Genomic DNA, 14,077 nt, shown 5'->3' on the forward strand with positions numbered 1-14,077 from the left:
TCAAAGTTGAACTTTGTATGAATGCAAAATAAGTTATCTTGGAAAAACCATGTTTTTAATTAGATAATAATAAAAATGTGAATATATAAATTCAAAAGATATTAATTTATTAATTTGTTAATTAAATGCAACTATTAATATAAGCATACCCTATAGATTTATACATTAAATTTGATTTCAACTAAACCATTTGCCGTTAAAAACTGTCATGCTTTTGATCCAACGCAATACAAAAATCTTTCGGAATAATAATATCTAATAATAAAAATGTTTATATATCAATTTCAAAGATAATAATTCATTCATTTGTTAATTAAATGTAACTATTAATATAAGCATACTCTATAGATTTATATATTAAATATCATTTCAACTAAACCAATAGCCGTTTTAAACCAAAGCAAAGCATAAATCGTTCAGAAAAATAAAATCTTCCTTTTAACATTAATAATATATTAAAAAAATATAAATTACAAAATTAGAATTTATTAACTTCAAACATATAATCATTTCATGCCATCATATTCAAAATAACATTTCAGATACATTTATTTAGCGCAAATAAATACATCAGCGTTAAGACACAAGACACAAAAAAGAAAATATATATGTAGATCAATTCTTACTTGTATTCAATCAGAAATAAGTTTATCTGAATTGAAAAGCAATTGGCTAACCACTGTAAATATATAATTTACACTAAGCGTTTTATAATAAAAATGCAATTTTAAAAAATCAAAAAGCTATATTGTGCTATTTAAAGACAAAACAATAATAATAAATAAAATACTTTCCTTAGATGTATAGTATTTTTCAGTAATTTTCTAGATTTGTCTTTAATATATATATATTGTATTATAAGAGACCTACAATTTATAGTTTGAGATCAAATGAAACTTGAAAAAAGTTTGAACGAAAATAGGAATCTCCTTGTTAGAAATATTGTGGTCCTGAAAAGGACCGATTTGTTGGATGTTTGCTTGCAATAAATACAAGACAGAATAGCGAAGCAATTTAAGCGCGCTCGCCACGGATACGTCTGGCCAGCTGAATGTCCTTGGGCATGATCGTGACGCGTTTGGCATGAATGGCGCACAAATTTGTATCTTCGAATAGGCCAACCAAGTAGGCTTCGCTAGCTTCCTGTAAAGCCATTACAGCTGAGCTCTGGAAACGAAGGTCAGTCTTGAAGTCCTGAGCAATTTCACGGACTAAACGCTGGAACGGCAACTTGCGAATAAGCAATTCTGTGCTCTTCTGGTAACGACGAATTTCACGCAGAGCTACTGTACCAGGGCGATAGCGATGAGGTTTTTTCACACCGCCAGTAGCTGGTGCACTTTTACGTGCTGCCTTAGTAGCCAACTGCTTACGAGGAGCCTTGCCTCCAGTTGATTTGCGAGCGGTCTGCTTTGTACGAGCCATTTCCCTTCCTTCGGTTCACAATTGTATCTTTCACTGTCACACTTTCAAAATGAATGATCGGCGAAATCCAGATACCGTGCTTATATAGAAAACTGGTGGTGCGTTAGAAAGAGATCGATATATTCGTACTCGCGCTCTTGCTATGCTATGCTATGCTCTGCTCTGCTCTACTGTACTGTTGTAGACGTTGCAAGGGTAGTGTGTGAGCGAGATGCAAGGATTTATGTGCTCTCTCAAGTTTTCACATATCTCGGTATAAATAGGAGTGGTTCTGCGTTACACACATCAGTCTATTGCTGACATTCGTGAAGTGCTCTAATATAAATATATAGAAAAAAGTGAAAAATGACTGGTCGTGGTAAAGGTGGCAAAGGTTTGGGTAAAGGAGGTGCAAAGCGTCATCGCAAAGTGTTGCGTGATAATATCCAGGGTATCACGAAGCCAGCTATCCGTCGTTTAGCTCGTCGTGGTGGCGTGAAGCGAATCTCTGGACTAATCTATGAAGAAACCCGTGGCGTTCTTAAGGTCTTTTTGGAAAATGTTATTCGCGATGCTGTCACATACACTGAACATGCCAAGAGGAAGACAGTCACAGCCATGGATGTTGTCTATGCATTGAAGAGGCAAGGTCGTACACTGTACGGCTTTGGCGGTTAGGAAAAGACGTACAAAACGTACAACAAGCAACTTATTTTCACAACAATCGGTCCTTTTCAGGACCACCAATATATTTCCTTAAAAGAGCTATAAAATATGAAATTCAATAACTATTCGATTTTCGTTAATGAACTTGCTACTGAAAATAGTGTAACTGCGAAATATATTAAAACAGACGAACAATGATGTCTGGATACAAAATCCAACCAAGATGTATTAGCACAAAAACAAATATTTTATGCATTCAAAGAATACACAAAATTTGTAATTTACAGACCAGCAGTATTTAAACTTTTCGACATATTTCTGCCTGTAAAACATGAATCACTATAAATGAAGAAAGGACTGTACTTTTGTACCGCGTCACGATGCCTGCATATTTTGAATCTATATTTGAGTTTACTTATGTTTTTATATTTATTTACACTAAAACATGAAAAATCTCATCTCTTTTGTATTTTTGGTCGTCCTGAAAAGGACGTTTGGTTTTGGTTTTGATGTGCAATAATTCGTAGTTTAAGCCTTCTTTTCGGTCTTCTTAGGCAACAGAACCGCTTGGATGTTAGGCAACACACCGCCCTGGGCAATAGTGACGCCCGAAAGAAGTTTATTCAACTCCTCATCGTTGCGGATGGCCAATTGCAGATGGCGAGGGATAATTCTGGTCTTCTTGTTGTCGCGCGCTGCATTACCAGCCAACTCCAAAACTTCAGCGGCCAAATATTCCATAACGGCCGCCAAGTAAACTGGAGCACCGGCACCAACACGCTCGGCATAGTTGCCCTTGCGAAGAAGCCGATGAATACGACCAACGGGAAACTGTAGGCCAGCACGGTTTGAACGCGACTTTGCCTTTCCCTTCACTTTTCCACCTTTACCACGACCAGACATTATATTTATTCTATCTTTTTACACTTTTACACTCAAACAAGAATCGAATCGAATGCCCAAAACTCGAAACAATGTCTACTTATACTTTTCTACCTGCCTACTTTTTCAGCTAAATGGGGTGAGTTCTGCTGTGCGCAAACATGAAAACGTTGTTCGAAAAATCCTACAAATTTTAACCGAACTGTCAGTTATGTCAGAAATCTGGAAAGTGAGTAACAGTGAACTTCAGTGAATACAATAAAGTAATAATAATGCCGCCTAAGACAAGTGGAAAGGCAGCCAAAAAGGCTGGCAAGGCCCAGAAGAATATTACCAAGAATGATAAGAAGAAGAAGCGCAAGAGGAAGGAAAGTTATGCCATCTACATTTACAAAGTGCTTAAGCAGGTCCATCCTGATACTGGAATCTCGTCGAAAGCAATGAGCATCATGAACAGCTTTGTGAACGACATTTTTGAGCGTATTGCTGCTGAGGCCTCTCGTTTGGCACACTACAACAAACGTTCAACGATTACCAGTCGGGAAATCCAAACTGCAGTCCGTCTTCTGTTGCCCGGAGAGTTGGCCAAGCACGCTGTCAGTGAAGGCACCAAAGCAGTAACCAAGTACACTAGCTCCAAGTAAATCTTAGCTTGATGTATGCAGAAACATCCAAAAGCAAAAGGCCCTTTTCAGGGCCACAAATCTCTTTTCAAAGAATTTTAAATATTTCAATGTGATAAAATGTACAGAAGACCAACAAGAACGAACGAACAACTATCACATCTATCTCAAAACAGTGTTTTCTTTTTTTTCGTAAAGGGCAATATTCTTTAGAAATCTTCTGATCTAAGCAGGACGAACAACTATCAAATCTATCTCAAAAAATCTGCTTGTGTTTTTATCGTAAAGAGAAGAGAACTAACATCGAATATAATCTAGTCATTTTTGTTGTCTATATATGCCCTTCCTTCTTTTATTTTACCCTGAACCCATTGAAAATGGGAAATCAGGGTATAATGGTTTTCTTTAATATTGACCTAGTTACGTTTATGAAAGTATTTTTTTCTCTTGGAAATATGTAATAGTAGTCCTGAAAAGGACTTTGATTAATGGCAAATTTCATAGTTTTGAAATTCGTTTATACCCTGGCGAGTAATTTCGAAGTGAAATTACTTCTTTGTTGCGGACGCAGCAGCTTTTGCCTTTGGCTTCTTTGCAGCTACTTTTTTCGGTGATGCTGCCGAAACAACCTTTTTAGGCTTAGCACTTGTAGTTTTAGGTTTCGGAGTCTTTGGCTTTGCTGCGCTTGACTTTGCCGCCTTTGCTGTTGTGGGCTTTGCTTTAATGGTTCCTACTTTCTTTGCATCTTTTGCCTTCGCTTTGTCCGCTTTCTTTTTGTCGGTACTCTTTTTGGTCACCACAGCCTTCGACAACTTCTTATCAGCAGCACCCTTTACTTTTTTGGTGGCAGATATACTCTTCTTTTTGGCTGCTGCCGATGCAGTTACCTTCTTAGTTTTCTTCTCTATGGAGGATGCCTTTGGCTTGGGCTCCTTTTTGGACGATGCAGACAGCTTAAATGAACCAGATGCACCCTTCCCTTTTGTTTGGATCAACTTTCCACTCGCAACTGAATTCTTCAGGTACTTCTTAATGAATGGAGCTAGTTTCTGGGCATCGCACTTGTAAGTGGCACTGATATATTTTTTAATAGCCAAGAGGGATGAGCCTCCACGTTCCTTCAGATTTTTTATCGATGAATCCACCATCTGCTGAGTTGGTGGATGTGTTGGAGGAGCCGCTGTTTTCTTTGCCTTAGATGCGGATGCAGATGCAGGCTTTTTAGTGGCCACCTTCTTCTCAGCTGGGGCTGTTTGTGGAGTCACAGGGGACGCGGATACAGCAACTGCGGAATCAGACATCTTGTATTATTCACTTCTTTACTTTTCACTTTATAATAAACAAAACGAAACGTGTTACTTTTTGTTTCATTCGAAAATACCATGAAATTTGGTCACCCGTTTGGATGAGAATCGAGGAGGAAGGCTGAACGAGAATGTTTGTGCCATTGAATATACGATACGCAAGAGTTTACAATGACCATTTTATTGACTTGTCTTTCTGAACAGTTTAAATTTGATATCCGCACTAAATACGTTTTTAATTTTATTCTTAAATGTTTGAAAAATTCATAAAGTTAGTTTTTACTTACATTTTTATTATTTCATGATTTTTAATTGCCCCTCAAAGTTGAACTTTGTATGAATGCAAAATAAGTTATCTTGGAAAAACCATGTTTTTAATTAGATAATAATAAAAATGTGAATATATAAATTCAAAAGATATTAATTTATTAATTTGTTAATTAAATGCAACTATTAATATAAGCATACCCTATAGATTTATACATTAAATTTGATTTCAACTAAACCATTTGCCGTTAAAAACTGGCATGCTTTTGATCCAACGCAATACAAAAATCTTTCGGAATAATAATATCTAATAATAAAAATGTTTATATATCAATTTCAAAGATAATAATTCATTCATTTGTTAATTAAATGTAACTATTAATATAAGCATACTCTATAGATTTATATATTAAATATCATTTCAACTAAACCAATAGCCGTTTTAAACCAAAGCAAAGCATAAATCGTTCAGAAAAATAAAATCTTCCTTTTAACATTAATAATATATTAATAAATATAAATTACAAAATTAGAATTTATTAACTTCAAACATATAATCATTTCATGCCATCATATTCAAAATAACATTTCAGATACATTTATTTAGCGCAAATAAATACATCAGCGTTAAGACACAAGGCACAAAAAAGAAAATATATACATATGTAGATAAATTCTTACTTGTATTCAATCAGAAATAAGTTTATCTTAATTGAAAAGCAATTGGCTAACCACTGTAAATATATAATTTACACTAAGCGTTTTATAATAAAAATGCAATTTTAAAAAATCAAAAAGCTATATTGTGCTATTTAAAGACAAAACAATAATAATAAATAAAATACTTTCCTTAGATGTATAGTATTTTTCAGTAATTTTCTAGATTTGTCTTTAATATATATATATTGTATTATAAGAGACCTACAATTTATAGTTTGAGATCAAATGAAACTTGAAAAAAGTTTGAACGAAAATAGGAATCTCCTTGTTAGAAATATTGTGGTCCTGAAAAGGACCGATTTGTTGGATGTTTGCTTGCAATAAATACAAGACAGAATAGCGAAGCAATTTAAGCGCGCTCGCCACGGATACGTCTGGCCAGCTGAATGTCCTTGGGCATGATCGTGACGCGTTTGGCATGAATGGCGCACAAATTTGTATCTTCGAATAGGCCAACCAAGTAGGCTTCGCTAGCTTCCTGTAAAGCCATTACAGCTGAGCTCTGGAAACGAAGGTCAGTCTTGAAGTCCTGAGCAATTTCACGGACTAAACGCTGGAACGGCAACTTGCGAATAAGCAATTCTGTGCTCTTCTGGTAACGACGAATTTCACGCAGGGCAACTGTACCAGGGCGATAGCGATGAGGTTTTTTCACACCGCCAGTAGCTGGTGCACTTTTACGTGCTGCCTTAGTAGCCAACTGCTTACGAGGAGCCTTGCCTCCAGTTGATTTGCGAGCGGTCTGCTTTGTACGAGCCATTTCCCTTCCTTCGGTTCACAATTGTATCTTTCACTGTCACACTTTCAAAATGAATGATCGGCGAAATCCAGATACCGTGCTTATATAGAAAACTGGTGGTGCGTTAGAAAGAGATCGATATATTCGTACTCGCGCTCTTGCTATGCTATGCTATGCTCTGCTCTGCTCTACTGTACTGTTGTAGACGTTGCAAGGGTAGTGTGTGAGCGAGATGCAAGGATTTATGTGCTCTCTCAAGTTTTCACATATCTCGGTATAAATAGGAGTGGTTCTGCGTTACACACATCAGTCTATTGCTGACATTCGTGAAGTGCTCTAATATAAATATATAGAAAAAAGTGAAAAATGACTGGTCGTGGTAAAGGTGGCAAAGGTTTGGGTAAAGGAGGTGCAAAGCGTCATCGCAAAGTGTTGCGTGATAATATCCAGGGTATCACGAAGCCAGCTATCCGTCGTTTAGCTCGTCGTGGTGGCGTGAAGCGAATCTCTGGACTAATCTATGAAGAAACCCGTGGCGTTCTTAAGGTCTTCTTGGAAAATGTTATTCGCGATGCTGTCACATACACTGAACATGCCAAGAGGAAGACAGTCACAGCCATGGATGTTGTCTATGCATTGAAGAGGCAAGGTCGTACACTGTACGGCTTTGGCGGTTAGGAAAAGACGTACAAAACGTACAACAAGCAACTTATTTTCACAATAATCGGTCCTTTTCAGGACCACCAATATATTTCCTTAAAAGAGCTATAAAATATGAAATTCAATAACTATTCGATTTTCGTTAATGAACTTGCTACTGAAAATAGTGTAACTGCGAAATATATTAGAGCAGACAAACAATGTCTGTATACAAAATATGAAGTTCAATGACATGACACATTTCTGTACGTTTATGAAAGAATTTGTTTCTCTTCGAAGTATGTAATAGTAGTCCTGAAAAGGGCTTTGATTAATTGCAGTTTGTAATTTACAGACCAGCAATTTTTCAACTTTTCGACACATTTCTGCCTGATTCTGATTCAGCTTGAAAGTGTAACAGTGAAAGATACAATTGTGAAAATGGCTCGTACAAAGCAGACCGCTCGGAAGTCAATTGTTTGAAAATAAATGTGCAGTGTATCTATCAAGTCAGTGCCAGTGTAAAGGACTGAAAGTGTAGTGCAAAATCAGTTGCTAATTTGTGTACTTGTGACATGGACACATAAAAAATAAAAAGTTAAAATTAGCAACAAGTGCGCAAAAATAAATAGGCCGTTGCTACGAGTCGAACGCAATGTTCAACAAGTGCCTTGCCAAAAAACAAAAAACGGAACCTAAAAATACAACACACTGAAAACAAAAAATGGAGAATCATAGGAAACACAGCCGCTGCTCATCCGAGTCACCTCTAAGCTTCGATGAGTATACAGACGACGAATACGAAGCCCTGGCATCAACCTCAAAGATGATGTGGATAAACAAAGAGGATTTTAGCAAAATAATGGAAGAGCTCGCCTACCTAAGGGAGAAAATAGCAGGAGCAACTCCCGTCCAGATTCCAAAAAAACAAAAAACAACAACAGATACGCAAAAACAAACAAACCCGCTTCACTCCACAGCCGCCATACAGACGCTGAGTGGGAATAGATTTGCTCCGTTAGCAGAGCAAGAGGAAGACAAAAACGAAGACAACATTGAGACAAACAACCTGCATGAGATAAACACAAACGAGGACAAAGACTTCCCAGCGCTGGACGCAAAAATGGGAAAACCCCCAAAAAAGGCCAGGAAGCAAAAACAAGCGGGACCACTTAAAACAACAGACACCATGGAGGTTGATAATGACGACACACACAAGAAAAACAAAAAACTTCCTGCGATAACAATATACAACACACCAGCCAAGGAACTGACGGGTATGTTGCAACAGCACATAAAAAAAAGAAAATTATAAACTAAATATAATAAATAAAAACATAACGCACATAAACGTATACAATCTTGAGGACTTTGCGAACGTTAAAACGCTACTAGTAGCAAACAAAAAGAACTTCTTTTCCTACACTCCTAATGACCTGAAGCCATATAACGTTTTAATAAAAAAATTACCCCATGAGAGCTTCACAGAAGCGGAGGTTAAGTCTGCCCTAGAAGAAGCAGTCCCAGATCTTCATATAATTGCTATAAAACCTTTCAAACAAAGTTTCTGGCTGGTCCAGCTTACCAAAACCCCAAACTTAAAAACCATCTTCCACATAAAGACCCTATTAAACTGTAAAGTTATAATCGAGCCCCTAAAAATAAAAAATAAAACACACCAGTGCCACAACTGTCAAAGATTCGGACACGTTGCTAGCAACTGCAAAATGCCCTTCCGCTGCATAAAATGCACAAAAACCCATAACCCGGGAGACTGTAACATCATCAAAGATGATGTAAAAAGCCAAGTCGAGTGTGTGAACTGTAAAGGCCAGCACACGGCAAACGCAAAAATCTGCCCAGTCCGACTTTCATTCTTAGAACGAAAGAAAAATAAGCAAACTCCCAAAGTCATTGTAAATGTGACCAAGCCCACAAGTAACATAAGGGAAGGTGTTCAATTTGCGTCGCTTTTTAAAGCCTCACATACCCAAACTAAAATAAACCCACTCCCAAAAAATATTACTGTAACCAACCCAAAACTTAGAGAACATCTGACAAAAAAGCTTAACCCCAAACCCTCAACCTTCACTCTCGAAGGATTAAATAAAGACTCTTCCGAAATCTTCGGCAAGGACATCTTTGAGTGCATACAATAATTAAAACAATAATTAAAAAGTACCCCCTAGGCCAAACACAAAATGATATGGAAGCTAGGAAGATTAAGCAAGCGTTAAATTTAGAGTTCCTTATCCAAATAGCTCAATAATGGTTAACATAAAAATCATTTTTCAAAATGTCAATTCTATTGTGTCTCTACACAAGAGACACGAATTGAACACCTTTTTAAACAAACATAGGCCAGACATAATGCTTATTGCAGAGCACCGTCTCAGCAAAAAGCACTATACAAATCTCAATAACTAACAATTCGTTGAAATGAACGTGCAACGCACTCAGAACAAGCCCAATTCCGAGAACTGTGGCTCAGCAGTCGCCATTTGCACAAAAAATGGCATGAAATTCGAGACCATCTCGTTTCCTCAATTAAAATACATTGAGGCTATAGCTATAAAAATACCCTATAGAAGCACAAACAGAGGCACACAGCACTTAATTGCAGTATCCCTATATAAACGTCCACACCACCCGCTTCTTATCACTGATCTCAACAAAATAAAAGAGACAATAAGTTTAGCGAGTGGGAAGATAGTAATTGGTTGCGACTTAAATGCCAAGCACCCAAGCTGGAACGAACCATACTTCAACCCGACCCACCTAAACACTCACGGGTCCAAACTCCTAAAATGGCTCGAAAGGCAACCCGACCTAATACTCCACCCATCAAATAAACCTAGCAGAGTACATAGCAATAGCAAATCTTCGATAGACTTTTTCATATGCTCTACAGACCTACAAATAGAATCCAATAACATATGCCATATAATAGACGACTTCCCCTCAGACCATTTCGGGGTTAAACTAAACATTCAGCTAGGCCGGCACTGCTTGATAAACAATGAACCCGTAATTGTGCAAAATTTCAATAAAATCAACACGCTAATCTGGAATAGAATTCTACTTCAAAATCTAAACCCAATTCCAGCACAAACCAATCTAAATCACTCTGAAATAGATAACAGTATAAATAATCTAAATGCAGCACTAGGTGCAGCTCTAGACTCACCAAATGCCATCCCAAAAATAACAATATCCCCCACCAAACCCAACAATAGAATTGAACTTACTGCAGAATGTCTTAACTTCATAAAAAGCAAAAAAGTCATTCGAAGATACCTTTCCAGACGCCAACTTACCCTATCAGCAAATGAAAAATCCCAATTACGTAGAGAAATAAAAAGGCTTACTACGCAAATCAATAATCATATACACGACAGCAACCTAAGGCACATAGAATGTAAACTTAGGCATATCAACCCTCGCAACATTAGCTTGAAAACACTGAAAGGTATAAGCCCACAAGAAAAATCAAAAGAATCCCTAAATAAAGACATCCACTTAACAACGGATGAGCAAAGCAAAATAGATATTGTAGTTCCCCCCATTCTGAAAAACAACTTCAATAAATTAAATGCACTTGCATGGTCGTTTGAGCAAATTCACAAACAAAATGACAACATGTCAAGCAATAGCCCCCCCCTCAGACAGCATTCCGAATATGTGAACAGGGAAGCCACAAACCTAATCGAATCACACCTGAGTGCGAACCATATCGTAACATTCGATCACACACGCAGTGCAGAAGGTTACTGGGAAGGCTCTGAAGAACTTGGCTTTACAAATGCCAAGCAACTTCTTGAATGGGTAAAACAGAAAAATAACAAAAAAACCGTAGGTCCTGATGGTAGCAGTAATTTTCTACTTAAACACTGCAATATGTTAGTAATTAAACATATTGCAATACTGTTCAACCACTGCTACAATATCGGCTACTTTCCTACTGCTTGGAAACGCAGCAGAGTAATGCCGATCCCTAAACCAAAACAAAACCACCAAAGCCTACAGGGATATAGACCTATATCAATACTTTCAGCCATTAGCCTCTTATTTGAAAAAATGCTAATGCTACAGATTAAAAAACACACAGAAATTAATGAGATACTCAAGCCCTACCAGTTTGGATTCAGAGACAGCCTCTCTATAAACAACTCACTGGCAGTCGCAAACTCATTCATATATAATAATCTCTCAAAAAAATGTGCCACCATCGCATGCGCACTTGATTTTGAAAAAGCCTTTGATACAGTCTGGACAAACGGACTTATCTACAAAATGAGCTATAAATATAATTTTAACATAAATACTACACGTATCATACATAGCTACTTAAGTTCCCGCACATTCTATGTAGCCTGCTCAAACAGCTCCGAGACATCACTCATCCGTGATATAACTGCCGGGGTCCCACAAGGTTCCCTACTAGCCCCAATATTATATAACATTTACCTGGCTGACCTCCCAGAGTTCGTTCAGCGGACGAACTCAACAACACGCATCCAACCATTAGTTTACGCAGACGATATCTTGCTACTGTCGTCAAATGCCTGGATTGCAAGGGCAGAAACAGACCTGAATAGACATCTTGATAAGCTCTGTCTATACTTTTATACTTGGCGACTCAAACTGAACGTCAATAAAAGCGTAGGCTGTATATTCAGAGGCTCAAAAGCCAAAAATGTATATAAAAATGCCAGAAAATTTAAACCCAAAATCTATATAAATGGCACCTCAGCAATTAATATAGATAATGAAATTAAATATCTAGGCGTCATCTACGACAGCAAACTAGAGTTTAAAAAACACATTGAGCACACGCTCCACCGGGCTAAAGTGCAACAGCACTACATCGCCCATATTTTCGAGCATCCTCAAGTTATACAAACAACAAAGGTGCGCTCACTGGCATATAAAAAACTAATTCAACCAATCCTAACACATGGTCACATAGGATGGTTTAATTTAAAATCCAACCAAATGGAAAGAATACGCCTCTTCGAAAGAAGGCTATTACGTAAAGCCCTAGGGACCAGTTCTCGCATACCCCACACACGAAAGTATATATCTAACTCAAAGCTTTATAAAACACTTAAAGTTAAAAGAGTAGATACACTAAACTTTAAAATACTTGAAAGGTTTATCGAAAGAAACCAAAATAGCACCAATCAACTAGTTCTAGATAGCATACAACAAAAACTAATGCCCTTAACATGCCCCACATATCATCTCACCATAAATTTTTTAAATGAGCTTCAAAATAAGGGTATCATATACGATACACAAGGCAATTTAATATTCTACCATCGAAAGAGTCAGTCCATCAATCCCAATGATGGACTTGTATACAACATAAACCAATAACAACATAACATAAAAATAAAAACAATATAATACAAAACACTGTTGCACATTAACTCTATCATCCATCCTTCCGCTTCAAGCACCTGTATATACTGTCATATACTAACTAACCCAGATGAACATAAAAATAAACACTAACAACACTATCAAATAATCTTAAGTAGTAGTAAGTAGAATTAGTTGCAATAATAGTAATAGTAACATTAGTATTAGTAACATAGTAGTAGCATTAACATATAAAACAAAAAGAAAAAACAAACAAATGTGATCAAGGTTTTTTGTCTCATATTGAGATTTTCCTATGAAAATGTAGAATACAAGTTAAAAATATAACTTTTAACAAAAATTTAAAATAAGTAAAATCTAAATAAAAAACTAAGATAAAAGTTCTCAAGCCTAGAAAAGCTTAAAGCGTAAGGCAATATATATTAATTTTAAAATAAGTTAGCTTGAATTTGTCAACCAAGAATAGACTAATATCTAGGTACTAATATGTAAAGGAACAAACTGTGACAATAAAAACCGTTAAAAAAAAAAAAAACCGTTACACACATCAGTCTATTGCTGACATTCGTGAAGTGCTCTAATATAAATATATAGAAAAAAGTGAAAAATGACTGGTCGTGGTAAAGGTGGCAAAGGTTTGGGTAAAGGAGGTGCAAAGCGTCATCGCAAAGTGTTGCGTGATAATATCCAGGGTATCACGAAGCCAGCTATCCGTCGTTTAGCTCGTCGTGGTGGCGTGAAGCGAATCTCTGGACTAATCTATGAAGAAACCCGTGGCGTTCTTAAGGTCTTTTTGGAAAATGTTATTCGCGATGCTGTCACATACACTGAACATGCCAAGAGGAAGACAGTCACAGCCATGGATGTTGTCTATGCATTGAAGAGGCAAGGTCGTACACTGTACGGCTTTGGCGGTTAGGAAAAGACAACAAGCAACTTATTTTCACAACAATCGGTCCTTTTCAGGACCACCAATATATTTCCTTAAAAGAGCTATAAAATATGAAATTCAATAACTATTCGATTTTTGTTAATGAACTTGCTACTGAAAATAGTGTAACTGCGAAATATATTAGAGCAGACGAACAATGTCTGTATACAAAATATGAAATTCAATGACTATGATTCTCGTTAATGAACTTGCTACTAAAAATAGTGTAACTGCGAAATATATTAGAGCAGACGAACAATGATGTCTGGATACAAAATCCAACCAAGATGTATTAGCACAAAAACAAATATTTTATGCATTCAAAGAATACACAAAATTTGTAATTTACAGACCAGCAGTATTTAAACTTTTCGACATATTTCTGCCTGTAAAACATGAATCACTATAAATGAAGAAAAGACTGTACTTTTGTACCGCGTCACGATGCCTGCATATTTTGAATTTATATTTGAGTTTACTTATGTTTTTATATTTATTTACACTAAAACATGAAAAA

The 14,077-nt window shown here is 36.7% G+C and overlaps 7 protein-coding genes and 1 pseudogene across 7 annotated transcripts; 4 read left to right on the forward strand and 4 right to left on the reverse strand.

Annotated features, from left to right (window-relative positions):
* Nucleotides 1-951: 951 nt before the first annotated feature.
* Nucleotides 952-1,458, reverse strand: LOC149091873 (histone H3). The gene has a single exon (XM_089258372.1). The coding sequence runs from the start codon at nt 1,423-1,425 to the stop codon at nt 1,015-1,017; it is 411 nt and encodes a 136-aa protein (XP_089114498.1). The 5' UTR covers nt 1,426-1,458; the 3' UTR covers nt 952-1,014.
* Nucleotides 1,459-1,703: 245 nt separating this feature from the next.
* LOC149091874 (histone H4) lies at nt 1,704-2,151 on the forward strand. The gene has a single exon (XM_089258307.1). It carries the CDS (start codon nt 1,771-1,773, stop codon nt 2,080-2,082), a length of 312 nt encoding a protein of 103 aa, XP_089114433.1. The 5' UTR covers nt 1,704-1,770; the 3' UTR covers nt 2,083-2,151.
* A 381-nt stretch (nt 2,152-2,532) lies between these two features.
* LOC149091875 (histone H2A) lies at nt 2,533-3,009 on the reverse strand. The gene has a single exon (XM_089257982.1). The coding sequence runs from the start codon at nt 2,971-2,973 to the stop codon at nt 2,599-2,601; it is 375 nt and encodes a 124-aa protein (XP_089114108.1). The 5' UTR covers nt 2,974-3,009; the 3' UTR covers nt 2,533-2,598.
* Nucleotides 3,010-3,182: 173 nt separating this feature from the next.
* On the forward strand, nt 3,183-3,656 carry LOC149091876 (histone H2B). Its single transcript, XM_089257983.1, has one exon. The coding sequence runs from the start codon at nt 3,225-3,227 to the stop codon at nt 3,594-3,596; it is 372 nt and encodes a 123-aa protein (XP_089114109.1). The 5' UTR covers nt 3,183-3,224; the 3' UTR covers nt 3,597-3,656.
* Nucleotides 3,657-4,045: 389 nt separating this feature from the next.
* On the reverse strand, nt 4,046-4,962 carry LOC149091877 (histone H1 pseudogene; annotated as a pseudogene).
* A 1,190-nt stretch (nt 4,963-6,152) lies between these two features.
* Nucleotides 6,153-6,654, reverse strand: LOC149091878 (histone H3). Its single transcript, XM_089258354.1, has one exon. The coding sequence runs from the start codon at nt 6,624-6,626 to the stop codon at nt 6,216-6,218; it is 411 nt and encodes a 136-aa protein (XP_089114480.1). The 5' UTR covers nt 6,627-6,654; the 3' UTR covers nt 6,153-6,215.
* Nucleotides 6,655-6,901: 247 nt separating this feature from the next.
* On the forward strand, nt 6,902-7,329 carry LOC149091879 (histone H4). The gene has a single exon (XM_089257574.1). The coding sequence runs from the start codon at nt 6,972-6,974 to the stop codon at nt 7,281-7,283; it is 312 nt and encodes a 103-aa protein (XP_089113700.1). The 5' UTR covers nt 6,902-6,971; the 3' UTR covers nt 7,284-7,329.
* A 5,852-nt stretch (nt 7,330-13,181) lies between these two features.
* LOC149091880 (histone H4) lies at nt 13,182-13,597 on the forward strand. The gene has a single exon (XM_089258332.1). The coding sequence runs from the start codon at nt 13,237-13,239 to the stop codon at nt 13,546-13,548; it is 312 nt and encodes a 103-aa protein (XP_089114458.1). The 5' UTR covers nt 13,182-13,236; the 3' UTR covers nt 13,549-13,597.
* Nucleotides 13,598-14,077: the final 480 nt, after the last annotated feature.

Source organism: Drosophila navojoa, chromosome 3, assembly GCF_054131105.1.
Source record: "Drosophila navojoa isolate 15081-1374.11 chromosome 3, UAZ_NAV_1.0, whole genome shotgun sequence".
Taxonomy (NCBI): domain Eukaryota; kingdom Metazoa; phylum Arthropoda; class Insecta; order Diptera; family Drosophilidae; genus Drosophila; species Drosophila navojoa.